At 40.9% G+C, this 27,745-nt stretch overlaps 3 protein-coding genes across 15 annotated transcripts in view; 2 read left to right on the plus strand and 1 right to left on the minus strand.

The window, feature by feature from the left end:
* The window catches only part of LOC141761660 (uncharacterized), a 68,715-nt gene extending 61,084 nt beyond the window's left edge, over positions 1-7,631 (plus strand). For 11 of the 12 annotated variants that reach the window (XM_074625172.1, XM_074625171.1, XM_074625173.1 and 8 more), the window contains 4 exons: positions 452-562; positions 1,054-1,151; positions 4,145-4,214; positions 6,066-7,631. In XM_074625172.1, the coding sequence (XP_074481273.1) occupies positions 452-562; positions 1,054-1,151; positions 4,145-4,214; positions 6,066-6,317 (531 nt within the window). In that variant the 3' untranslated portion in view covers positions 6,318-7,631. Of the gene's footprint in view, positions 1-451; positions 563-1,053; positions 1,152-2,144; positions 2,179-4,144; positions 4,215-6,065 lie in introns of those variants that run through there. The other variant, XM_074625178.1, reaches the window with a different exon arrangement.
* A 3,234-nt stretch (positions 7,632-10,865) lies between these two features.
* Positions 10,866-13,983, minus strand: ascl1a (achaete-scute family bHLH transcription factor 1a). 2 transcript variants are annotated; one of them, XM_074625181.1, is made up of 2 exons: positions 12,532-13,983; positions 10,866-11,711 (listed from the first exon to the last, which is right to left on the minus strand). In XM_074625181.1, exon 1 carries the CDS (start codon positions 13,148-13,150, stop codon positions 12,548-12,550), a length of 603 nt encoding a protein of 200 aa, XP_074481282.1. In that variant the 5' UTR covers positions 13,151-13,983; the 3' UTR covers positions 10,866-11,711; positions 12,532-12,547. The 2 variants fall into 2 exon arrangements, with proteins under 2 accessions (XP_074481282.1, XP_074481281.1); XM_074625180.1 differs by lacking the exon at positions 10,866-11,711 and having other exon boundaries at positions 12,066-13,983.
* A 4,551-nt stretch (positions 13,984-18,534) lies between these two features.
* Positions 18,535-27,352, plus strand: itfg2 (integrin alpha FG-GAP repeat containing 2). The gene is made up of 12 exons (XM_074625179.1): positions 18,535-18,770; positions 20,147-20,242; positions 20,318-20,359; positions 20,448-20,625; positions 20,706-20,845; positions 21,330-21,481; positions 21,566-21,660; positions 21,758-21,811; positions 22,597-22,688; positions 23,292-23,409; positions 23,940-24,113; positions 27,198-27,352. Exons 1-12 carry the CDS (start codon positions 18,675-18,677, stop codon positions 27,263-27,265), a joined length of 1,305 nt encoding a protein of 434 aa, XP_074481280.1. The 5' UTR covers positions 18,535-18,674; the 3' UTR covers positions 27,266-27,352.
* Positions 27,353-27,745: the final 393 nt, after the last annotated feature.

Raw genomic sequence — 27,745 nt, forward strand, 5'->3', positions numbered from 1 at the left:
ATTTAAGAAGCTGAAACTGGTGAATTTTTGCTTTAAAAAAATGACAGTTTTTTGTCAATTAACTGACTATTGTTTCGTCTAGATCAGTGGTTGTCAACATATCCCAAGATATATCCAAGGAGGGTCACATGACAATTTAATGGCATAATAAAAGAAGAAAAAAAAACATATTTCCACTTGCATTTTCTGGTGCTTTCAACTGCATCTCATGAATTAAAACATTTTATTTTTTCAGACTTCTGTTTCTACGGTCCAGAAAGAACTTGCTCAAGATTGTAATAATTTTTCTGAATTGTCTCTATACTGGATACCTTTGCCTCTTAGACCTTTAAAAGTCCTTCAGATGAACCACTGATCTAGATGATGACGATGCTGCTGCTGATGATGACGATGATGAAGATGATGACGATGATGATGATGATGATGATGATGATGAGGGTCTTTTTTTCAGGAGGATGGTGATGGTGACGGCTACATCTCCTGTCTCCAGGCTCTACTCGCTCTTAAAAACATCGTCCCTGCAGAGATGCTGTCTGACGAAGAAGAGATCTACGTCTACCGGGTAATGCAAATACACAACCATTCACATATACACACACACACACACACACACGCACACTGCATTTGACTGACACAAAACATCCCAATCAGAGCCTCCAACCCAAATGATCATAATAAAAGTAGCCCAATTTTGTTTTGTTTTAATGAACTGAAATGGTATTTGGTTTTGTCGCCATGTTGAGCCGAGCCTACTGAACTCAGTGACCTGACAATCTTTGTCGTCAGGGGAAACTATGAGACGGATGAACTCTTATGCCTCATATCCACTGCACGGTTTGACTCAATTCGACTCACTTTTGGTACCAGGTCCTTTTCTCTAGTCGTGTTTCCACTGTGGATAGTACCCCGTCAGTGTAGGCGGGATTCTCAGCTGTGCTGTGTCCACCAGTCATGAATGTTTGGACAAAGTTTCATGGCAATCCATCAAACAGTTGTTGAGATATATCAGTCTGAACCAAAGTTCTGGTTTTATATCTTGGTTTTTCGTTTCAGATCCTGGAGCTGGTGGACTTCAGAGTGACAGATGGGCTGGTGGACCTGAGGCTCTTTGCTGTGATTGCGAGCCTGGCACAAAAAGTCGCCACCATGGAGTAAGTGACCTCCAGCAGACACACTCTGAACTCCTCAATGAAGCCGTTAGACGAGTCCCTGACCTGCCATAAATAAGAATAAGAGTGTGTACGCAAATTTGTTCCAGCGATTTAGTCGTCGTGTGTGGGGCTCCCTTTGATCCTCCTCTCCTTGTGTCTTCAGACATTTTATACGACTTTAGAAGTCAAAGTTATGACGTAGGATGTGATAACGGCACATGTATTAATACTGAAATGATTCATCAATTAGTAGAAAGACATATCAAGTTATTTATTGAGCAAAAATGCTAAATATTATCTGGTTTCAGCTTCTCAAATGTGGGGATTTGCTGTGATTTATATTGAATATATTTGTTTTTGAGGGCGTTAGCGTGGGCCGTGGGAAATTATTATCGATAATAACAGTTAATTGCCGCCCTACATTGGACCCTGTGCAGACAGAAAGCATCAGTCTTGATTTGAACTCGTCCCCAGCGTCCTTGTGTCTCTACATTATGCCCCATATGCCGCAGATTCCCACACACATCGCTTTCTTCCTGCCCCGCGGGTGTGTAGCTTCCTACAGACAGGAGTGTGTGGAGCCAAGCCTCCTCTGGAGGTCTCCGAGGGTCAAGGCCTGCTCCCAAAGAGTGAGAGCTCCCTCTCAGCGAGGACGGGGTCAGGGTCACGGGTCCTCTGATTTACGGCCAGCCCTTTGTGTTGTGCATTAGAGGAGGCCTGTAGACTGCCTGCAACCACTGGCACACACAGACCAGGGTGTCTCCTCTCTATGGAGGCAATTATAGTAATGATAATGAATGACCATATTAAACCTCCTCTCACAAAACTTCTTTTTGCAATTTGAATAATAAGAAGAGAGAAGATCAGCGCTCATAATGCCGCCTCCTAAACAAGGAGAAAACAAAAGCATCCTTCTGTCGTCTCATCCCAACTGAACTAAATTGATCCTCTTACCTGTTTCAGTCAATCCTGTTGTCTCTAATCCTATTTCAGAAATGAGCTGCAACAGTAGTTACACAATCAGCCTTTCTGATCATGCAAAGCTTTGAAATCTGAGGAGGTGTGTTTCCCGCATTTTTATATAGATTTTCCAATTTTACCTCGCACTAATTGCACCCGTCCCCCCCTCCTGTTACTCTCCCCTTTTCTTTTCAACTTTAACTGTCCGTCCCTCTCACGTCTCTAATCTCTCGGGCTCTCTTGTTGCCTACCTCTCACCCTCTGTGCCGTGCTGTTTTGGCCCTTGACTCAGCCCATCTGTCCCTGAGTAGCATTGTGTCCACCTCACACAGCGCCACATTCCCTCAGGGCAAGTCACATGATCTGCCAAGAAGCACATTGCCATGCAGGATTCCCAAACGGCATCCGTCTCGGTCATTGTTATTGTCACTGTCATGCCTTGTGTTGCATGGGTTGAGAGTTACTGTAAGTGTCCTCGCTCCGGGAAATGCACTGGACTAAATGAGTCAGGAAGCAGAGGATGTTTGTGAAACCATGAGACAGCAAAACCTCGCCCTCCTCCTCCTCCTCCTCCTCCAGAGAGTTCCCTCTCACTGCAGCCCGCTCAAAAATATCCCAAAACAACTCTCAATTCTGTCAAATCAAACTAGGTCAGAGTATGTTTGCATCCCTTCGCCCCCCGCCGGACTGTATACCGGCTCCCCAATGAGGAGACCGCCAAAATGTTGGGCATTACGTAAGCGAGAAGTCTTCTGTGTTGGCCACAGCGGGGTGCCAGAGGAGGGCCGACAAAAGAAAATGGGTTAGGCTGCTATTATCTTCCCCGCAGTCCATCACCAGTCCCCTAGCCCCTCGTTTACGCTCGCCATTATCACGCTAGTGTCCTTGGCGCACCAGCATTTGGACTCTTTTACTGCAAACCAAGTGCAATTAATGATCATTAGCTGGCCTGTCTGGCCTCATCCCCATCAAGCCCCAGCCTGCGCCGTGGTTGGAGGACAAGGGCCAATCACAGCACAGGGAGCACTCAGGCGTGCATTGCACTCGTTGGCCCAGTGCTTGGGCATTCTTCGCTCTAGCAGGCCATTGAGCGCGCGGCGAGGAGGGGCTCATTAACACAGGGCGCTCGTTAGAGAGGGGACGACCGTCGCTGTGCCACACGCTGGACAGGAGAGGTCTGTCCCGACACAATCGGTCGTGTCTCCCTCTAATTATCCGAGCGGACCTAGATTTAGTTGGTCTGCGAGCGGTCACATTGCGGCAGAGTGTGCCCCGATCGCTTCTTCCCCTCCCTCAACCTCCACACGAACCCCCGCTCACCCCACTCATCCCCCGACACCCACTGTCCCCAAAACCAGGGCAGTTTTATCCGTTACTGTGGCGGGATGTCCACGTGTGCCCACGTATTGTTTGGCAGCCAGGCCACTGTGAGCAACCACAATGGGCTCAGAACACTTTACCATCACATCTCTGCAAACACAACATCGCACGGGACGGAACCGCCAAAAATCACCCGCCACCGCCGCCGCCACAAACAGATTGTCCTGAATTTGTCTGCAGTGCCAACCAAAGTATTTACCAACACTCAAACTGTTTTTGGACAGATTTTACATTGATTGAAGATGACTGACATCATTTTTGTTATTGTGATTCACAACAAACGAAGGCTTGTTAAAGGCGCACTGCACTGATTTGACTCTTTAAAATGTCCTCTGTGGCTCTGATGGAGCTTTCCAAAGTCTGAAAAGTAACCCCTCAGGGTTATCTTTAAATTTATAAAAGAAAGCCTGCATTACAAACTGAGGACGTGGGCATTCACCAGGCAGGAAGGGTGTAACTTGCATTATGGGAAGTGTAGGATCCAGCTTGACTCACACACGAGACTAAGAACCAGGATCTCTCAACCTCTGCTGCCCATTCTTGATTTAATCTCTCTCTTGCATGAAAATCCAAATCAGTGGAGTACTTCTTTGAAATCTTTTGCAGAAGAATCTTTCACCAATTAATGTGATAATTTGTCTCTTTTCTTCCAGTGAGTTTATGCGATCACTAATCAGCGACATGGACTTCCGCTCTTTAGAAGTGAGGCTCTTCAAAGCGAAGGTAATATCCTCAACTTCTGCCGGCTAAAGTGCTTTACACATACCAGTGGCGTGCCGAATAAACAACACGAAAATCAGAACTATTCACTCCGGCATCGATGCGAATTTGTGACAGTTGCAACACTTTTTTAATAAAAGGTTTGAATAGATTAGAGGCGAATGCCGGGATCCTATTGACCCAGAGCAGCAGTCTGTCTGAGGGAAATGTTGTATAGCCTAAACTACTGTAAGCTATTAGTTTCCTATAAGCAAAATGCTCTGAGTGAATTTGCCCCTGGTAAACGGTTGCAGTACAAGTACCTCAAAATTGTTCATGAGTAAATGTACTTAGTTACATTCCAGCACTGCTTTATTCACGGTAAAAATGCTCAGAAAAATCGTCCTCGTTCCAAAAATAATTACATCGCTTTTTCGCCACGCAATTTTCACATTCTGTGTGAAAGTATTCATGACAAAAATCAGTTTTAAAACAAATGTTGACGTGTGAATTAGTTGCACAAAGTGTGTAAAGGCTTTAAAGTGTGCAAAGAACTCCCACCACATGTTTATACTCTTGAATTCGTTTTCACAAGGTGCACTCGATTCCCTCCACGCAGCATCAGATTAACTCTCACATGAGTCACATTCACGCCACATACACGGTCTCCGCCTCTCTTTCATCGCTCCGCGGGTATAATTATAATGAAATAAATACTGGTAAACACTTTGAAGAGCAATTCCAAAGCATGCTTTGTAAAGCTAGCTTCTTTTTTTTTTTATGAAAGACACTCAGCCCTCATGCATAGAAATGAGGGAAGCAAGCCAGAGAGAGAAAGAGAGGGGTGCTTTTCCCTTTTCATAGATTAGCAAAACCCTAATCTCATTAAAGTGCCCAGCAGTGAACATGCCGTCCACTCCGCCCAGCCCTGTAATCAGCCTGAGACACACGGCTCATCTCAGATGGACCGGGACTGGCCTACCAGCTGGCCGCTCACAAGTCGGCCCGGCCCTCATTCATACAAGGAAGAAGTAGTGAGCAACTGAAAGGCCGCAGGAACATGAGAATGGGCCGACAGCCAGAAGGATTATTCCCCCTCCCCCAACAATTATCACCTTGACTGCATTAACTGTGCAAACAGGTGCACTCAAACAAGACTAGAAACAGGTTGAGGTAATCTGAGGCTACCCTCAGAATCACACACAATAACACACCCACACACTGCGTTTACAGTAAATCCAACGCCGTGTTGTTAATCCTATTTATATCAAATATTGTTATTAGGGCTGTCAGAGTTAACGCGATAATAACGAGTCAATGCAAATTTGTTTTAACGTCACTAATTTCTTTAACGCATTAACGTAACTTGCAATTTTTACGTTATAGCAAGCTCAGTTTTAAAGCTAGAGTGAAGATACTGTTATCATTTGAAACTAAGCCTAAGGAATCCATTGGTACCAACCGATGGTCCGTCCGTCCATCTGTCCGCGTGTCAGATTTGGTATGATGGTTGACAGTGTGTTCTAGTTTTACCTTTTGGTAGTTCGAAATCCATGGTGCCCAACATTTTTGAAATTTTTGCCAAAAACTGTGATTTTTTTTCGACTTCAATTTCGTTTCCGGAGTAGAACTTGAACTCATGTCTTCTACTGACTTTATCCTGAGGAAGATGAGCTAATACCAAGCTACGTTCTGCTCAATAGACTAATTCCATTAGTTCCAAAAGGTCAAAACCTTTGGCCCTACTTTAGTAGGGGTCAAGCAGTGAGTGGGTATGTGAGCCATGCTCACTTTTGCCTTGTAATTAATCATCTTCATTCTGTTAATGTCACAGTTAAGGAAATCTGTGTTAAGTTGCATTTTCTGTATGTTTAGCAACTCTTCCTGTTCCTCCTGGAGGAGCAGCGAGGAGACGCTGGAACTCAGCAGGGCTTCATCAGCGCCGAGCAGCTGCTTCTGGAGCTGAAGGCCGGGGGTATCCACCTGGAGCAGGAGGCGGCCGTCAGGCTGGAGCTGCAGCGCATTCCCCCCCTGGACCTGCTAGACTTCCTGGCCTACCTGCCCCTCTTCATGATCATCCACAAGTCGGTGATCTCCAACCCTCTGGATGACTCAATCAACCTCTGACCTCGGTCGCTGCACCGTCTGCCCCGTGTGGCTCAGGTATCAGCATCACTACCACTACAATTATCAGTACTGTAGTCTGTTGTGAAAAGGTGACGCACAAGAAACAAGTTTAGATTAAAGGGAGTGAATTCACCCTGCAAGGAACGTTATTAAAGGGATAGTTTGGGTGCTTTGAAGTGGAGTTGTATTAGGTACTTCTCCATAGTCAGTGTATTACCTACAGTAAATGGTGTTTTGCTGCGGCCCCCGTCTACAGCAGTACATTACTTTGCTCCTGTGCTGATACTCCTGTCTGTTTTTCCAAACTGGGGGCGTGCCGACCGTCATCTACTGTAGGTAATACACTGACTACGGATAAATACCTCATACAACCCTACTTCAAAACACCCAAACTATCCCTTTAATCTCGCATGATTAAGGCCCGGTCACATCAGCATTTAAAATGGTGAAATTTCGCACACAGTTCAATTCAATGGGATTGTCATGATCAATGCTGCATTCATGTCATAGTGTTTAAACCGTAATTACGAGCAGCAGAGTAGGAAATCATTCCCATCAGTCGAGTCGCAGATATTGGGATTTTCTGACACCAACGATGTCTCCGACTTGATGAAAAGAATCACAGAGATGTCATCTAAGAATTGAAAAACGGCCGCCGGCAGATCAGTCTCATATATCCAATTTTTTTTTTTTTTGTCTGTCAAATTTACATACATGTACAACATGATGGTTTTACGTCGGCACACAGCAGCACAGACAATAACATCACACACAACATGTTATCGATGTAGAAGTTCTTCAGCGTGAGTGAAGAAGACATAAATCTGCAATTTGTCACAACTTCAAGCCCAAAATAAGTCGTGGAGGAACAACCTTAAAAGCATTTGGAACAACTAACTGTTTTATTATGAACATTCAATTGAATTTCAATTTTCCATGAAAGAAAAGTTACAAAATTATCTGTGTATGCTGTCTATTATAGTTCGTCGAAAGAAAGAAAATGTGAATCGGGAGGTCAGACTTTTAAAAAATCATCTGCCAAGAAAATTGCAATCAGTAGTAACAAGTTAGTTAGCCGGGCTTGCTAACGTTAGCTGTTTACCTTAGAGCAGACAACATTTCACGTGTACTTCTGCTCTTGTGTTAAGCCTGATGTGCCTAGTAACCGTTGCCAAGCTATGATTGGACAATCGCTGTTTTAGCGAGCCATCAATTAACTTTTTTCTACCACCAAGTATTCAAAATTGGTCTTAACTAAGAATTATTTCCTGCACAAAGATGAGTTTTACATCCAGATAAAAGGAAAAATTAAAATGTTGCCAACTTATTTGTGTGTCTCTTTGAACTTACAGTGTGAAGTGAACATAGTTGACATTTTGTGCTCTGGCTAGAGACTTATAATGAACTTTTACAGCTTCATTTCACAATCACTTATGACTTCTTCCTTTATGTTTTGATCATTAATGTGCTAATATCGAAAACCCTACAAGAAAAGGCCGTATATATTAAATGGGCTTGTATCATTTCTGTTATATATTTGACATTTCATAGAGCTGTGAAGTGCTGTCTATGGTCCTGAAATGTTCTGCAGCAGTGGATGGTGATCATGTTTCACTGTACAGAAGCTTTAAATGCACCACAGAGCTATTTTATCTGCTGCATTACATTAAAACTCCTTCGATAAACCCGCCCGGTGGCGCTGCTTCTGGGGCGGGACTCATGTAAATGTTCTAATGCAACAACTGCGTATTGTTCCTGGAGTAAAAAACAATATTTGAGCCGCTCAGACTGCCGTCCTCTTCTATCCAACTTAATCAACACTGATGAATGATATTCAATGAGATATTCAACTAATATAGTTTGAGCCATTGTTTCGCCTCGGCTTTGCCAATTAGATATGGCCGTGCTCTCCTGCGGTTCTACACGCATGACAGACCGCCACCATGGAAAACATAATGGAGTCTGACAGGCAGCGAACCAGGACTGTTTAGATCAGGGACGTCCTGTACGCCGCATATGTCTTCATGACCAAAAGAAAAACCTCCGACTAACAAAACTGTGATTCTACAAACTGCTTTTAAAAATACTAAAATTCTGCTGTTTATAAGAAACTTTGAACTTTGATGTCAAATAAAAATGATTTTCAGTGTTTGTCTTCAGCATCCTCCACAACCTTTTCTTCCATCAGCTACAATGCCCTCCTTATTTTAGTGTGACCTTTAGGTACAATCTGTCACTAACAGGTGAAGAAAGGAGTGAAGATACTAGTGCGAAGATACTGGTCACAAAAGAGGTTAAATAACGCTACAAGCTGTCCGCTGGCCATTTTCAAAGGAATCCCATGACCTTTGACCTCAAGATATGTGAATGAAAATGGGTTCTATGGGTACCCATGAGTCTCCCCTTTAAAGACATGCCCACTTTATGATAATCACATGCAGTTTGGGGCAAGTCATAGTCAAGTCAGCACACTGACACACTGACAGCTGTTGTTGCCTGTTGGGCTGCAGTTTGCCATGTTATGATTTGAGCATATTTTCTATGCTAAATGCAGTACCTGTGAGGGTTTCTGGACAATATTTGTCATTGTTTTGTGTTGTGAATTGATTTCCAATAATAAATATATACATACATATGCAAATGTTTGTATATATTTATTATTGGAAATCAATTAAAAAGCATATTTGCCCAAAATATTCAACAAAATTCACATTTGTTTGTGTTTGTTATAATTGATGATATACTGTAGGCCCAATTTACTGCTGCCTTTACGCATAATACTGATGTAAACAAAACATATCGGAAAAATAACATGTAGCTGTTGTCTGAAAAGGCCTGTCAGTCAATTTGGGAATGATAGCCGGTTCAAATCCTGTGTTTTCTGGAGGGCGGATGAGCAGATTGTACCTTTAATATATATATATTTTTCACTTTCACTCCCAAAGATTTTGATAACCGTTTGAATTATAGCAGATTTTGATTGATGAGCCTTTTTGGAAACCAGTCATACTTTAAGATAACAAACTTCTGTCAACATACATGCCTCTAACAGAAAAACATTTCATCCCTGGAATGATATTTGTTGCTATATCATTTAACTGAGGAGACAATAATGATGAAAGTAAAAGTCTAAATTAAATACTAATTATTACAATTTTGCAAGTGTTTACTACTTCTATTGCTACTAGTTTTATTCTTTCAGCCCTGTTCATTTTTCATGGGACCTCCTCCTCCCCTCTCAAGGCCCCCTGGTGGTCCATGAACCCTCCTTTGAGAACAACTGATGCGTCATCTTACACACAATGACCCTGAAAACACCACGCGGTTCTGCAGTTAGTTTCTCTTTGTGGATAAAATATTTAATTCTTTTGTTAAAATCTGAGAGTATTCTGATTTGATTTCTCTCTTTGAGTTTATTATCAAATAAGTTTAAAAAGAAAAGCAGCCAGAGTCCCTTCAGACACACACACACACACACACACACACACACACACACACACACACACACACACACACACACACACACACACACACACACACACACACACACACACACACACACACTGGGCTGTTTCCCTCCTTCCAGGTGGTGATTGTTGCTGCTGTCAGGAGGCACACGCCATCAGCCAGTTCAGCTCTGTGTCTCCACTCGACCACCACACAAACCCCATTCACTCATTAGAGCAGACACGCGCCCGGCTGCAGCCACGCACCCTACCTGTCAAACTTGGTTTTGCAGAAACACAAGCGCAACCTCCAAAATCTATTGGTCGTCGCCAAAGTGTGAGATCACCATCATCCCACAGAAATTCCATCCTTCTGCTCGTTTAAAAGACCCTCGCAAAAAAAATACTTTTTGTTTTCTCAAAAGTTTCACTTGATTTAGGAAGTTTAGATGAAAAATGTTCATCAGAAGGCTACAACTTTGGTGTTTTATCTGAAGTTCCAGTCCGTTTGTGTGCACGAACATTATAGATGTTGAATCCACTTAAATCTAGTTTGTATTTTTTTATTTCGATGAAAAGTTGCGTCTCTCTTCGTGGCATCCAAAATATGAGGACAAGACGTTTTAACTCAACAGAAATATTAAATTAGTTTTCTGAAAATGATCTACTTTTTTGCTGGTGTTTGGTCACTTTAAGATCCATTTCTTAGGACAATAAACATATCATCATGCTGTTCATGCTTTGAAATAAACAGAAATGGCTTAACTTTTACGCACTTCAGATTTACTTGGATGGATCAATTCTGTTCATACTATCAAATTTGACAAAACAGATAGGGCAGACTTCGACTTTGAGGGTTTTTGCTGAGGGACATGTGACTAAAGGCTTAAAGGAGCCACTATGTTGTGAATTTAAACAGTCTGGAAAGAAAATATATTGTGCGTAACTGTGCGTAAAAGTTGTTTTTCCTTTGTTTGTCCCTGTATAATCATAGCTCCATCACTCTCTCTTGCTCCCCCCTCCAATGAACAACTAACAACATGTTGAAAGTTGTAACCAAAAGTCCCTTTATATACACCAAAAAATAACACATAGAAAATAATTCAGTAGCAAATCATTTTTATTCTTGTACTAGAGTGTAGAAAATATGGTTATAAGACTTCTTTTTTTTCTGTTTATGTGAAGACAATATAGAGCTGGCAGTATAAAGAGACAATGCGTGGCCATCGCGCTCCGTTTGGACAATAGCTGCATAAGTTTTGATCATCGTGAACTTCATGACATAATGCAATAACATGCTATTAAATAAGACACATCGGTGCTAGAATAAAACGTCGGAGTGTCAAACTCCTTCTGGGAACCTCATGAACTGAAGAATAATAGACTACACGTCTACATAGGCAGGAGGTATAGAAGCAACTTCGCAATATATAGACAAAATATATACAAAAGGATGTGTACAAAACATCTATAAATCTCTTACATACAAAAATATCTTAATATATGTTTTTAAAAAAGCGTTTGATATAGAATTTTATAGACTTGGAAGCATTTTTCTGAATGGAACCGTCTGAGAGGTTTTTACCAAAGGGTTGGTGTTCTGTGATTGGGTTTAGCATAGTATTAAATAATGTTTTTAATGTGCTGCTGAAGAGCGTGAATTCACTTTAGGGTGTTTTTTGTTTATCATGGGCAAAATGCTCAGAAGCTTGGATTCCCACGCTGTCAGGAGACCCGTCTTCCTTTAATCCTTTGGCGCTGATCTCCGGCCTGATTTCCCCCACAAGTTTTTGGGCACGTTTTAAGGCCGTGTCTGTCTTTCTGTCAGTCTTGGAGGACGTGGACGCAGGACCAGAACACGTATCCAGTGCGTATTGTTCTTGAGGACAGCCAGCCTCCTCTGGGGACCATCCCAAGCGCACTTCAACAGTAAAGTGGATCCATATTTCTGTGAGAAGAGGAAGAAAAGAGGTTAAGCCACAGTTCAGTATCATGGATGTTCATCTATATAACAGTATAACCCCTCCCACCCCCTCCATGATGAGCTAGTCAAGATGAGGAGCTCCTTTAGCCACAGACTCATCCCCCCTCGGCACAACACAAAGCGCCTGGGTCAGTCCTTCATACTGGTAGCCATCCGGCTCCACAACCAAGGCTGACCCCCATATGAGAACTATGAGGACTTTAAGAACTTTAAACATGCACTACCTGCCTTTAAACATGCACTACCTGCCTTTAAACATGCACTATCTGCCTTTAAACATGCATTATCTACCTTTAAACATGCATTATCTACCTTTAAACATGCACTATCTGCTTCTATCTGCCTTTAAACATGCACTATCTGCCTTTAAACATGCACTATCTGCAACCATCTTGGACTCTAACCACTGGCACACTTTACACTTACTTTACACTGTACATCCTATATACCACTTTATAGACTGCACATATGCACATATTACATTGATTTATTGCACAGATAGTGCATGTTTAAAGGCAGATAGTGCATGTTTAAAGGTAGATAGTGCATGTTTAAAGGCAGATAGTGCATGTTTAAAGGTAGATAGTGCATGTTTAAAGGCAGATAGTGCATGTTTAAAGGCAGATAGAGGCAGATAGTGCATGTTTAAAGGCAAATAGTGCATGTTTAAAGGTAGATAGTGCATGTTAAAAGGTAGATAGTGCATGTTTAAAGGCAGATAGAAGCAGATAGTGCATGTTTAAAGTTCTTAAATATACATATATATGATAAAGTCTATTCTCACCTTATATATGGATGCTTCAGAACCAGTTGGTGAAGTCCAGCAGCTCCTGCTCCTCTGGACTGAGCGGGTCGTAGGAGCCCTCTGATGAGTATGAAGACACCGGTGAACCGGCCATGGAGTTCATCTCAGCAGAGTATCCCTGCGACATGCTGGGCGACAGCACGCCGGACTGGAACGCCGCGCTCACCGCGTCGTGTTCGTCCAGCAGCTGCTGCAGAGCGCGGATGTACTCCACCGCGGAGCGCAGCGTCTCCACTTTGCTCATCTTCTTGTTGGCGGCTCCGTTGGGGACGTGTTCGCGCAGGTTGGCGAAGCCGTTGTTCACCAGCTTCACCCGGTTGCGCTCCCTCTCGTTCCGCCGCGCCACCGCGTGCGGCTGCTGCGGTGGCAGACTGTAGCCGAAACCGGCGAAGTTCAGGCGACGTTTGCAGCGCAGCAGCTCCGGCGAAGTGGAGCGGTGTTTGTTCGGCTGCTTGGACACGGACTTGCCGCTGCTGCCGCTCTGACTGCTGCCGCTCGGACTCAGCTGGATGCTCTGAGCAGCAGTGGAGAAGAAACAAGCTGGAGGCATCAGCTGCTGCTGGCTCATGTTAATCTCCATCGTGGCTGTGAAGTCCATTCTCTTTTTTTTAATACTTTTTTTTATTTCAAGGCTGTTTTCATATATGCAATCCACTGTTTTGTAATTATCTATAAACCAACTTTTAAGTAGATGAGAGAAAACAACCTCAACATTAAAAATCAAAGCAAAAAACAAAGAAGAAGAAGTCCATACTGTTAAAAAAAAAAAAATACAAAAAAAAAAGTATAAAGAATCACCAAGTCTCTAGGCTCGTGCCGTTCACGTGCACTTGGTTTCAGTGCGCTGCAGCTGCTGCCTCGCGCGCTCCTCAAAGCTGCTCTGAGTGCTCGAGGACAGACGCCACTGCTTTTCAACACTGCTGGATGCTGGACTGGCCACGCCCTCCTGGTCGCGTGGGTTCACCTTGGGCTCGTGCTCCGGTGCCGGTGCGTTGCGCGCGCCGGACGCGTGCCACTTGAAGCACTAAACAAACAAGTCAGTGGTGAGTTTTTTTCTTTCTATCCATCACTGGTGTCAGAAGGTGCGCTGCGTATAGTGGAGAGGAAAGTTTTTAACACAGAGGACAAGATGTTTCACGACAGAGTAGAAACTATATAGCACATTTAGTGTTTTGTTCCAAAACTATCAACCTGTTTGTGTTCATGTTTAATAAGTGAATACAAATCATTTGTTTTTTTGCAACTTTTATTAGCTGTATTTCCTAGTTTTTGTCATTATTTTGGAGATCAAATATAATGAAAAACTCTAATTTGGCAATTTAAGGATATTATCACTAATAGTAACTTTGACCAAGTAGCCCCAATATATACATCCTATATACCACTTTATAGACTGCACATATGCACATATTACATTTATTTATTGCACATACTACAAGGTTCATCTTATCTTATCTTAATATATCAATCTGTCCTGATAAGTCATGTCTCATATGGACTTTTTGTGAAGTGAAGATGAGTGTGAGGACTTTCCTATTTGTGTGTTTCACTCAACTGACGCACTTCGAGTTGCCTTTCAAAGTTTCACTTCAACAGGGGACATCAGAACAATCAGAGTCATACATTAGGGGGTGTTTTTAAATAAGAGTCTGGTGAAGAAAATAATGGGAAAGTGTTTCCTTAGTTTGTGTTTTGAAGAATAAATAATGTTTTGTTTTGTTTTACTTCAAAAACTATAGAGCTTTAAAATGAAGAAAACATATTGATAATTCAGAATAAGAAGTGTAATATGTGTTATTCGCTGTGTGGTGCTGAAAGACAGCTCTCTCCATGATGAACATCCAGCAGAACATAACGCTCCTCATGCTGGAGTTTATATCTCAGAGCTTCTGCATGTAAATCAGTCGTTCAGTCTACTTTTATTGTTCGCGTTACAGACGCTCATTTGAGGCATCATTGTGCATCAGAGGCTGAATTTTCCACTTTGATTGGAGCAGATCATCAGTCCAACACAGCCTCGAACAGGCGGAACGGAGGAGCCCCGAGGAGAGGAGGCTTTGTGTTGGATTAGATACACCAGATACGGTTACAGTACTGTGTGCTCTCTCCATTATTGTCGCTTTGAAGAAGTGCAGGATGATAAAACACGTCTGTCAGCGCAGAACAAAACCAAGACGAGCTGTATATTATATATATTAGCCTCTCTGTGTGTTTGCGCGTGCGCGTGCAGTGCGCGTATATGCAGTAAAACACATTGTTTTCCAGTTTGTCATTTTTGCAGTTTTTATGCATGAGGTTCTTTTTCTATCCGTGTTTGTGTGACTTTTACACGCTTGTGTACATTGAATGCGTGCGTTTGTGTGTGTGTGTGTGTGTGTGCGCGCGCGCGTGCATGTGATGTGATGTGCGTGTACGTGCAGTAAAACAGAAAAACTTCTTTTTTTTCCCCAGTTTTTACGCATGAAGTTCTTCTATCCGTGTTTGTGTGTGACTTTTCCACGCGTGTGTACAATGAATGCTTGTGTGTGTGCGCGTGCACGTGTCAGTGCAATAACAGAGAGAGTGTGCAGACTCTTTCCAGTTTGTGCGTAATTTTTCAGTTTTTACGCACGGAGCTCTACTCATACCCATGTTTGTATGACTTTCCACGCGTGCTTACAATGAATGTGTGTGTTTGCGCGTGCGTGCGTGTGCAGTGCGCGTATATATGCAGTAAAACACAGTGTTTTCCAGTTCGTGCGTCATTTTTCAGTTTTTACGCATGAAGTTCTTCTATCCATGTTTGGGTGACTTTCCACGCGTGCTTACAATGAATGTGTGTTTGCGCGTGCATGTGCGGTGCGTGTAAGTGCAATAACACACAGAGAGGGATAGCAGACTCTAAGATTGTTTTTTCCAGTTTGTACGTAATTTTTCAAGTTTTTACGCACGAAGTTCTTCTCTTTCTGTGTGTTTGTGTGTCTTTCCATGTGTGTGCGTGTACAATTCATTTCTGTGCGCGTGTGTGCAAATACCCCCCAACCACACTTCCTCTGTTTCTTTATTTCTGTGCGCGTGCGTCTTTGCATGCTCCTCTTGAAGAGGGGATTGTAATAAATTGTGCAATCTTTCTGCTGTTGGCATTCAAAATCAAGCTTGCATTGAGGACCCCCTCCACACACACACACACACACACACACACACACACACACACACACACACCACCACCAATACTTTCTTTTCTTTCCCTCCCCCCTTTATTCTCTCTCTCTCCCTTTTTTTGTCGCAGCAAGAGAGTTTAGAAAAGAAGCGTGGGTTCTATTCAGCCTCTCTCCTTTCTGAAACCTATCCATGGCCTGTCAGTGGGCTTCCAGAGTCCAATTAGTGCTTTGTGAGGACTCTCTCTCTCTCTCTCTCTCTCTCTCTCTCCCTCTCTCTCTCTCTCTCTCTCTCTCTCTCTCTCTCTCTCTCTCTCTCTCTCTCTCTCTCTCTCTCTCTCTCTCTCTCTCTCTCTCTCTCTCTCTCTCTCTCTCTCTCTCTCTCTCTCTCTCTCTCTCTCTCTCTCTCTCTCTCTCTCTCTCTCTCTCTCTCTCTCTCTCCCTCCCTCTCTCTCTCTCTCTCTCTCTCCCTCTCTCTCTCTCTCTCTCTCTCTCTCTCTCTCTCTGCTGGTCTTTCCAGAGGCTCCTTTTCCTCTAAGGGGCTTTCCAGTCATAGCTGAGTGTAATAATTAATATGACATCTGGGCGCCTGAGTTCTTCTTTTACCACTTTCTGTATTTTTTTTTCTCTTTTCTTTATGGAGTTGTGGAGACAATAAAACAAAAACTCATAAGCAGCCGTATCATCCACATACACTGTCTTTGTGTGTGATGGGAGAGATTATCTTTCAATTTGTTTGTCATTAAAAAACAGTTTTCTGACTGTGTTTTGTTTTCTTTCAGCAGGTGCACCCTGAGTAATGGGTATACTGTATGTTTTTATTTTTTATTTATTTTATTTTTTGCTCAAAGTCTTTTTATTGGTATTCTGTACAAAATCCAATAAATAATTGTATAAACCATCCCTATAACAATATTACTGCAACATTAAATAAGCAAAGTTAATTTCATAAACAATTACATTTATACATATAAATGAATTAAATCTGATAGCAACATAAATGAAACATATACCAAACAAAAACAAAATAAAGAAAGAAAAAAAAAAAAAAGGAAAAAAAGGAAAGGACCAAAAAAAATACAGAAAAATAAGTCAATTAAAAATAATAATAATAAATAAAGAAAAAAAACTAAGTATAAGTTGTGAATTATATGTAATATGAGGTCAGCAGTTTAAAACTCCAATGTCAGTGGTATCCATTTGTTCTATATAGATTAAAAAGGGTCTCCATAAAGCATAACATTTCTGAGCACACCCTCTTATAGTATAGCGAATCTTCTCCAATACCAAATGATGTATGGGATCTTTAAACCACATCCTGAGGGTTGGAGGATTCTTCTCCTTCCATTTAAGGTGTAAAAGCTATCATATTCTAAGATGTATGTCTTGTGGTGCTACTCCAAATACTGCAGTAGTAGCAGAAGGTTCTACGGGGTACTTCCAAAACATCTGAAAAGGTTTTAAATATTGACTGCAAGAAACTATTTAGTTTTGGACAAGACCAGAACAGATGTGAAAGGGTGGCTGGATGTAATGGGTATATGTTTAATGTTTGTCAGTTACTCTTTTTATTTAACATACAAAATATGTGTGTGAGTTTAATCGTTGTAAATGGATATTTGACTGGGTTTAATGAATCTGTTGTACATTTTGTATAGAAAACATTAGATTTTCTCAAAATGATGCACAAACTTGAGTACATGGTGTAAATATTTCAGCACACATGGACTCAGAAGCTTTGTCAGAAATGTAGTCTGGCCTCTAAATGTAGTTGTACTAAAAGTTACAATGAGCAACTTTTTTTATTAGTTTTTCCACATAATTCATACATGTTTATAGCCTACAACAAGAAGACAGTATAATAAAGTGATAGAAATAAAAGGAGGAGTACTGGAGAGGGAGAAAAGTAAACAAAACATATAGTCCACCCACCTGTTACAATGAACTTATGGCATTTTAAAAACAACTATTTCTGTAATGGACTTCTGCCTCTGTGATGTTTGTGTAAACACCTCCTCCCTCCTGAATGGGTGGATTTCTGTCTCATATGAAAAGTTGTGATTGAATGTCGCCCTCTAGAGGACAACAGTGGCACAACACTGGAGGAAAATACAAAAACTGTATGTTACAAAACTGTGCAATACCAAACAATAATAGTAGAAATATGCAAGAGGTTAAAGGGTATAAAAAATGAAATAAGAAAAACAAATAAATAAAACAAATAAATTCAGCTGTTCTGACTATTATTGTGTACAATTTGCATTATTTAAGGCTTTGGTGTTGGAGCACTGAATGTTTTTAATGTACTGTTGCATTTTAAATCAAGATATTCTCTTATGAAAATTACTTTTGTCCATTTAAAATTTTGCTAAAATGATTAAAAAGATACATTTAAGATATAGTGTTTTTTTAACTGCAGACATAAAAAACAAACAACATATTTCTATAGCAGTGAAAAAAGGAAAAGACATGTTTTAACAAATAGATTTGACAAAACCTTTTAAAAAAGACTATGTATAGGGACAGCTGTTAGGTTGTTTCTCTAGAAAGTCAACAGAAAGAGAAATTTCTATCAATATCATTTCTTATTTGTTGCAATTAATGTTTTGTTGGGTAAGTATGAAACACCTGGAGAGTTCATTCATAAATAAGAAAAACTAATAAATAAAGCAAAAAATGTCAGCTGTTCAGACAATTATCTTGTACAATTTACATTTTAAGGTCTGATTTGGAGTGCTTTATATTTTTGTACTTACACACATGCACTGCTAGATGTCGATATTTTACCACCTAATAATAATAGAAGAACCGCGGTAATGTTCGCGAAGTAGTTTGTCTCTACTGAGCTTCCGTACTTCCTCGGGTCATGTGCTATTGTTTACTAGCAAGGAGCAACTTCACAGCTGATTAGCCATAAAACCACTAATGCTAACAGCAGCTGGCCAGATGTTTAGCTGGTTTATAAACTAGCTGACATCTGTAGCTATGAGGTCCTTGAACTACGTCCAACGTGTCAGCTTGGACTTTACAGGAACTCTGTTTCCTCATGCTATCTGTCTGGGAGATGCAGACAACGACTCTGTGAGTAAGAGATAACTCTTATTTTAGGTTCATCGGTTCATAGCTCATTAATTATGTTATAGCCGAATGTTACATTAAAGTTTGTTCACTTGTTGGTATCGAGCAATGTAAACCAACAGACCTGGAAACAGATGCAGATTGAGTACAGTCCTTAAAATGCTCAAAACATGCATGTAGTCTGGTGTGAGAAAACTGCAATACTTTTCAATGCACTCTCCATATTACTTATTTTTCTGTTGTTTTTTTGTTGTTTTTAGCTTACTTACTTTTTTTTAATTTTACTTATCTTATTTACTTATTTTACTAAATGTATCTTATTTAATTGTTATTCTTTAAGGTACTTGTGCTAGAAATAGTACTTTTTATTTTATACACTTGAATTTGTTGTAATTTTGTTGTATTTTTGAGCAATCTCTGGCACAAGAATTTCCATCGGGATTAATAAAGTCTTGTCTTATTTTATCTTATCAAGGTAGATTGGTTGCCTTTTTATTTGCTCTCGTCTAATGTACTGTGTTTGTAAAGTTGCAGAAATGTTCTCTGCATAAAATCTCAGAGGCAGTCTGTGTGTTGTCCTTGATATGGAATAAAGTAAATAAAAGTACTTGAAGGCATCCTATCTGGATAGAAATAAGGTCACAAAACAAAAGTTATGTGTGCAACATGTTCAAATACTGAATGCTTCTCACATCTGAGAATTTGATAATTTTTCTTGTCTTTTATTTATATATTTATTTATATTTATATATATATATATATATATATGTATGTATATATATATATACATACATATATATATATATATATATATTAATATTTTGGTTTTGGACAGCTGCTCAGACAAATATATGACACTGTAATTTGCATTTTTCTTTTCTTTTCTTTCTTTTTTGTGACAGATGTCGGACCAAATAATTAACCAAGATTAAATAATGTTTAGTTGCAGCCCTAAATTTGATCTGTACGTTGCTGATGTTATTGGTGTTAGGGCTTCAAATAAAGCCCACACTCGTTTTGATTTATGTGAAGTCTACATATGGACCTTTTGGTCAGATGCTGAGTATACATAATGAAGATGTAATATACTCAATGTATTGTTTTGAGAGCATGAGTTCAGTGTGCATGCATCTTTTCCTTGATACTGTTTTTTTCTCCTTGCCAACACACCTGAGACAACATTCAAACTTTACTTTGTGGCTTCTCTCCGATATTCCTCCTTTTTTAGAAACCAGAAGATAAATTAGTCAAAAAGAAACAGTCAAAGCAAAATATCAGGACTTAAACCATGATTAAGATTCAGATTATTCTTCAGGGTGTTTAAATAGTGGTGGTTCCATATTATAGCAAAATAAATGTGCTGTCTTTCTCCGTTCTAGTTGAACGAGCTGATTGTGGGCGACACCAACGGAAAGCTGCTGGTGTACAAGAATGACGACTCCAAACCCTGGGTCACCAGAACCTGTGTGGGCATGGTCAGTACAGAAACCAGGACTCACGATTTCATAGATTTATTTCTCTTACTCATATGATGTGTTTTGGTTTGGCAGCTGACCTGTGTTGCAGTTGGAGACGTCTGCAACAAAGGAAAGGTAAGTTCTGAAATGATCTGCAGCAGCGTGTCATGAATGTCTCGGTGATGATGTTCCCAACATTGTGGTTTTTTTTCCTGTTTGACAGAACTTTGTGGTCGCTGTTGGAGCGGAGGGCTGGTTTCACCTCTTTGACCTGACAGCAGCCACTGCCACTAAATCAGATTCATCCAGTCAGCATGAATTCATGTCGTTTGATGAGCAGAAGCCGCTCTTCACCCAACATATCCCTGCCAACACCAAAGTCATCCTCATTAGTGACATCGGTAAATCACTTTATTATACATGTATCCTGTGTGTTGTGCTTTTTGAATGTGACTACAGCGTGTGCATGTCTGTACCGTAGACGGTGACGGCCGCTGTGAGCTGGTGGTGGGCTACACAGACCGAGTGGTGCGAGCTTTCCGCTGGGAGGAGCCGTCTGACGGTTCAGAGCTGGGATCTGGACAGCTGGTTCTGCTGAAGAAATGGCTTCTGGAGGGGCAGGTACACTTCACTTCAGCTACGTTCATTATTGATATGATATTACTTTGCTTTTAGATCAAGTCTGACCTTTTTCTTGCATCTTAGCAGCTCCAAAGACACAAAAATTGAAGACAGGAAACAAGGATATATACATTTCACACACCATTACAATCACCGCAGACTATATATTCAAGAACCTTCAGCATTTACATTTAATCTGCTATTAGGCTCCATATTTAATTTTAGGATTGGCTGGTGCACAAAAGAGTGTTTCAGTTTAACCCTATTGAATTGTGATGATGGATATCAATATAAGAATATATCCTTATCGTGAAATTGATTTAAAGTATATTGTCCATCCCCACTTGATAGTTATGACAGGCGTTAAGTGGCTATTTATGTGCAACACAGAGAAATAAAGTCATCCTGTACAGTGAAATATGAGCTTATTATGTAATCACACAAAGCAAAGGCCAGATGTTTAATGCTGATGTCTATGGTGCAGGTGGACAGTTTGTCGGTGAACCCGGGTCCAGAGGGTTTACCAGAGCTGATGGTGTCCCAGCCAGGCTGCGGCTACGCCATCCTGCTGTGTTCCTGGACACAACAGGACTCCTCCTCTGGCTCTGGAGAAGACGCCCCCGCCACCCCCGGGAGGTAGACGCTGTTACACACAGAAGTTATCGAACTAAGAAACTGTGATTGGTGACATTAATTGTGTTTTGATTTCTTCGCTCACAGTGAGGGACCATCCAGAGATATAGTTCTCCATCTGACCACCGGGCGGATTCACAACAAGAATGTTTCCACTCATCTCATCGGCAGCATCAGTAAAGGTACCAAACAGACACTCTGTTTTTCTTTACTTTACACAACATTTAATGGAAGTAAGGGATCTAACTATAACCATTTTGATCTCTGTTTTTCCATCAGGCTCAAAAGAGGAATCATCTACATGTGGGCTGTTCGCTCTCTGTACTTTAGATGGTAAGTCATGAATTTTAAACACATTTTTTATCTGTTCAAAATGTACCTTAAAGGGAGATTTGTCAAGTATTAAATCCTCTTATCAACATGGGAGTGGACAAATATGCTGCTTTATGCAAATATATGTATATATTTATTATTGAAAATCAATTAACAACACAAAACAATGACAGATATTGTCCAGAAACCCTCTCAGGTACTGCATTTAGCATTAAAAAAAGATAACAGATAACTGGCAAACAGCTCTCAGAGCAGCTGGAGAGTCCATCAATATTTAAAGAAGAGAGGATCCAGAGGGATTATCATCACTTAACGCTTTCAGCTGCCAACGTTTTACTCTCACAAGCTCCCTCTAGGTGACACCTGGATGAGCACAGAGAAAAGAAATTACAATTCCATTAGAGATTATATGAGGAACATTAAGAGAATCTGTTTCTGTACTTCAACGTCATTTCAGGGGTTATTTGTCATAAAATGATTTTCTCACCTTGTTGGCAAGAAGATGTTTAGTTCATTCTGCTGCTCCCTTTTATTGGACTCAATTTGATTCCTTATAACAGATTTGTAGCTTTTCATCGTTGCTATCAGCCACACATGGACACATTAAAATCCTTGCCCTTGAATAAATTAATTTCTCAAAGGAGCCATTAAAAGCAAACTGTATAAACTTGTCCAGTATTTCTTGATGTATTCTTTATTTCTAGTAGCAGTAGCATATAAAACAGGTAGAACAATAAGTATTAAATATTATACTTAATGTCTCTTTTTACCTTCACATATTACAGGGACCCTGAAGTTGATGGACAGCTCAGAGCAGCTGTTGTGGTCCGTCCAGGTGGATCATCAGCTGTTTGCGCTGCAGAAGCTCGACGTTACTGTGAGTTTGTTTATTTATATAGAGCTAAATTCAATTTTTAAAAAAATAGTTGGATTTGTGCAACCATATTTGATTACAAGTTTGGCATTTTTGCTTTATACATGACTTTAAAAAGCAATTTAACAGCAGCGGGAAATCTTGTTTTTGCTGGTTTAACTTCTCACCTTGCTGCAGTGATGTATAGGTGTCCTCCAGGACGCTGTGACATCACTATGGTGGAGTGTAGTTACAGGTGCAATATAGCACAAACCTGACCACACCCAGACCCATGTCTTTGTGTCTAAGTGACTAATAGGGACAACACTTTTTGAAATTGGTCCAGTATTGCCACTGACAGGCTCAGATTGTTATTATAAGTAACTAACTTTTAGCGGCTGCCGGTTACAGTGTTCTCCCTCTATACTGGACCAATTTCAGAAATTGTTGTCCTCCTTAGTCAGTTAGACACAAAAACATGTGAAAATAGGGTCCATGCTGAAAAATACCAAAGTTACCCTTAAAATAAAAATAGTGATTGATTAAACACAGAGTAATTTCAGCACTGTATTAAAGTTTGGAGAGGTTGTTTTGAGAATGATGGCAAGGACGTGTGTTTGCTTGCAGGGAGACGGCAGAGAGGAGGTGGTGGCGTGCGCCTGGGACGGTCAAACCTACATCATTGACCACAATCGGACGGTCGTGCGGTTCCAGTTTGATGAGAACGTCAACGCCTTCTGTGCAGGTAAGAGACCTCATACTTGACCCCCCCAAAATGATCTTATATAGCAGGTGCCTGTTTTACTTTGGAGCCGGAGGTTCCCAGCCGCACCAACAGGTGTCACCGTTGAGCTTCGGGCTCACACAGTCTTTGCTCTTCCTCCTACTTCCTTCTCTCTGTCTCCTCTTCAAATCTTTCTGCAGTGTTTGAACAAGCCACAGTTTATTTGAGGGAGCTAATATGACATGAACAGTAGTAAGTGGATTGGAGAAAGAGATTTTGTTTGATCTGACTGGTTTGTTTGTGAAAACAGTCGACCCCTCCCGTCCACTCTACTTTCTCTGCTCTGCTCTGTGGGATCATTAAAGCAGATTAGATTGTTTCTGTTCGTGGGGAAGCTGGCTCTGCCACAGAGACACGCATTAGTCTCCAGGCAGCACAGCGTTGCTGATGTGTGCATTGGGATTCACATAACACACTATATCACAGCCACATGTTGGGTAAAAACACATCTGTAATATATGTAGTTTGAGTGTGTTCTTGTGTGGTTGCAGGTCAGTACACATGTAAGGAGGGTAAGAACAGCCCCTGTCTGGTGTACGTCAGCTTCAACCACAAAATCTACATCTACTGGAAGGTTCAGCTGGAGCGCATGGAGTCCACCAACATGCTACGAGTCCTGGAGGAGAAACCTGAGTTTACGAGCCACCTGAAGGCGCTGGGAGTCGGTGAGTACACCCAGCAACTCATTAGGAAGCTGATTCGGCTCAGATTAGAGCATCCTTCGTCAGAATCGACCTGACGTCTCCGGTGTTTGTTGTCGTAATTGGACAAGAGACCAACTGAGACTATTTGTCGTCAAGTTGTTTGCCATCCAGTTGTAACACTCAGTCTGACCTGAATACTAACGAGGAGGGGAGAATAAAACGTGATCCCCACGTGGCAGATTTTACTGCTAACAAGATCCTGTTCACTGGCGAGTTTAACGGCATCACTCGGGAACGACTCCAACAAACACATTCTTTCTTACGGCGGCACGTATGAGTGATTTAAGAATTTCTTTTTAGATTTTAGTAGCATATTTTGGTGTGGTCACTTATTTTTTATCCAGGGATGGCAACACTGGTCTGTCTACCTCTGTAGTCCAGACTGAAATGTCTCAACAACTACTGGATGCCATGACCTTTGGTACCCACCTTCTTATTCCTCTCAGGATGAATTGCATGGCTGTAGACTTGTTTTAGCATCAAACCTCATATCAAACCATTCCTTCTTTATGCAGCGCTGCTCTGTTGACACATTGTAAGCAGCTATATTCATATTTTCAAATTGTTTCGGGTCCCCTAACAGTCCTGGCTCCACCAAATATATTACATTTTCGTCTGCTGATTTCCAACAGCAGGGTCCTGAAGCTCTGAAATTCTTCTTTTTTCTCTTGGAGACAATTTTTGTTGAATGAAACTTGCTCACAAACGGAGCAGAAACCAGCCTTATACAGCAGTTTAGTAAGGGCACCTCACGAATTCACACCTCCTCATGAACAGGAGGCGCTCATCGAGTTGAAACTAGGGGTGTGAGAAAACAAAGATACAATTGAGTATCGCAATAGTATATTTTGTGATAGTGATGTCATAAATGCAAATGCAGATCCCTCTGTTCTGATTGCATAAAAAAGTGTTTCACTCTTATTTTATGCATATGGTGGTGTGTTCTTTATACTATGACAGTTTTGCTGATATTAGATTTTTTTAATCGCAATATATCACTTGCTTACAGTATCACAGTATATCACGATATATTGAATCATAACCTCTGTATCATGATACGTATCGTATCGCCAGATTCTTGCCAATACACAGCCCTAGTCCTTTATCAATACTGACTAATGAATATGTTGTGTTTTCACCTGATGATCTCCAACAGCAGGACTTGAAGCTCTGCAGTGTTAAATCCTTTTCTTTTTTTTTCTCTTGGAGACATTTTAGTGAAAGAGACGCCAAACTTTTGTTGCACGAGGCCCGTTGTCTGGCTCCCCTTTTACAAATCTGCACACACATAGAGGAAGAGGTCAGGGAGGAAATTAATTCAGGAAGCCTCAAATCCAATGTTTTCATTTCTACATCCAAGTGTGTATGAATCTGCATCCTGTCAGTCAACTGTGCTGAAAAGACTCAAGTATTTTTAGAGAGGCTGTAATCCACGAACACAAAGACCACAGAAGCCGAGGAAGCCGCTCTCTGACTCGTTTCTCTTTATCTTTTTACCCTCCTCTCTCTCTCTGGAAAATTGCCATCCAGCTTCTTTTCTCCTGACAAACACAATGTTTAACTGAGTCAATAAGTTGGTTAATCATTGTGAATGCGCACAATGGTTATTATTTCCTGTTAATTTCCTTGTGTTAGAACATTAATCTGCCCGAGTGCATTTTCAGCCTCCATGCATGTAATATATTTAAACCTTTTTTTTTTTTTTTTTTTTTTTTAAAGGATAAATCTGATTAAATCACAAATTAGTGTTTTAGGTCTGCATGGGTGACAACCTAATCAACCGTTTTGTGTCAGTAAAACCTCTGTTAAATGAGTGGAATCCTATTTAGTGAGGGAAAAATGATGACACACTAACACATGATTAGTAAGACTCACTGGAGCGTTATGATTGCAGATGAAAATGCAGGTTCCAGCTGTTTTTTCTGAAGCCTGGTGGTGGTGTTAGCGTAGCATCCTGCTGCCTCTGTTAATAATTCAACCTCTGGGCCTGTTGTGTTTCTTTTGACTATGATTTCTCAGGCTTGTTACCTAACACAGTGTGGAAAATGTCTGCTGTAGCAGCTGGGGGACGAGGAAATGGATATGAGCATACATGTTAAATCTCAACCAAAGTGCCATCAAAAATGGCTTGAAGTGCATTTCATTTCATATGCAGTTTTACTAAAACATATACCCATTAAAACACACAGAAGAACAAACACTAAAAGTAAAAAAAGTAAATGAAAATGAAAGGAAAACTTTGTACTGTAGGTGTCTTAGCTGTCTTAGCTGCCTCACCCTGACCTCTTAGAAATGTCAGTAGCAGCTCTCAGGTTCTTCCTTGCTGTTCATTCACGTTAATAACTGCCCTTTAGCCAAACAGTGAGGATGAAGAGTCTGTCAGCTCTTCATCACAACGTGGAATGGTTTCTGAATATGGACAGTTCCTCCTACATTCAATCATCAGCTAGTTTCGACTGGTTTCGCTTTAGTTTGTCGGTCGACAGCGTAATAGGGCCATTGTAGGTAAAAAGAAATGTACAGAGTTGGGGGAGGGAGTTAAATTTGCCACTTTAACATCAGAGAATATGAGTTTTTTCCCAGAATTTTTTGTTTTTTCTCCTAATTTTGCCACTTGAATCTCAGAGAATATTCAACTTTTTTTCTCGTAAATTTGTATGTTTCTTTCTTGTAAATTTACCACTTTAATCTCAGAGAATATTCAACTTTTTTTCTCGTAAATTTGTATGTTTCTTTCTTGTAAATTTACCACTTTAATCTCAGAGAATATAAAAAAAAATTCTCATAAATTTGTGAGTTTCTTTCTTGTAAATTTGCCACTTTAATCTCAGAGAATATCTGAGTTTTTCCTCTCTTAAATATAAATTAAATATGAACCCCCAGCTCTGTAATTTATTTATTTGACTTACAATGCTCCATTGTATGACTCCCTACCAAAGAAGAAGAAGTTTTAACCGGTAAGACAGTCCTGATAATGTTCATCTGGTCACACACTGAGTGTCTCATGTCAGTGGTCATTGCCACATTTGTGTTTCCCGTTCACAGATACCGAGGACCCGGCAGCAGTGAGAGCAATGGTGGCCAATGTTCTCTACAAGGATTCACAGACTTAACACACACGCACACACATCAACACACTGCTGTCTCTGTTTTCCCACCTTGACTGTAAATACTCTGTTAATAAACACTGAATGTCTGTCTCCTGTGCTGCCGGTCTTGTTATTCGCGTTCCCCGCAGACAGACGTGTCAGGTTCAGGTTTCTGATCTGCTCGCTGCTGGCTGTAATCTCAGATGTACACACATTGGTATTCTAACCAGCAGGTTGCTGACAGAGTATGAAAGCATGAGGCTCAATGCAGTGAAATAACATACTGCTTAAAGTCCTGTTTTCACCGGTTAGAGAGTGTGTGAATTTATGAGTGAGGAGGATCAGCGGTGGCATTATGCTGCTGTCAGTAAGCGCTGACATGCTGTTAAGAAACATCAACCATATAAGCGAGTGCCTTTTTCCTTTTCATCCTGTGCAGTCTCTTTTCTATCTGGTGTATCATCTCAAAGATATAAAGCACTTCAGATTTACATAATGCAACAT

The sequence above is a fragment of the Sebastes fasciatus genome, chromosome 23, assembly GCF_043250625.1.
Source record: "Sebastes fasciatus isolate fSebFas1 chromosome 23, fSebFas1.pri, whole genome shotgun sequence".
Classification (NCBI taxonomy): domain Eukaryota; kingdom Metazoa; phylum Chordata; class Actinopteri; order Perciformes; family Sebastidae; genus Sebastes; species Sebastes fasciatus.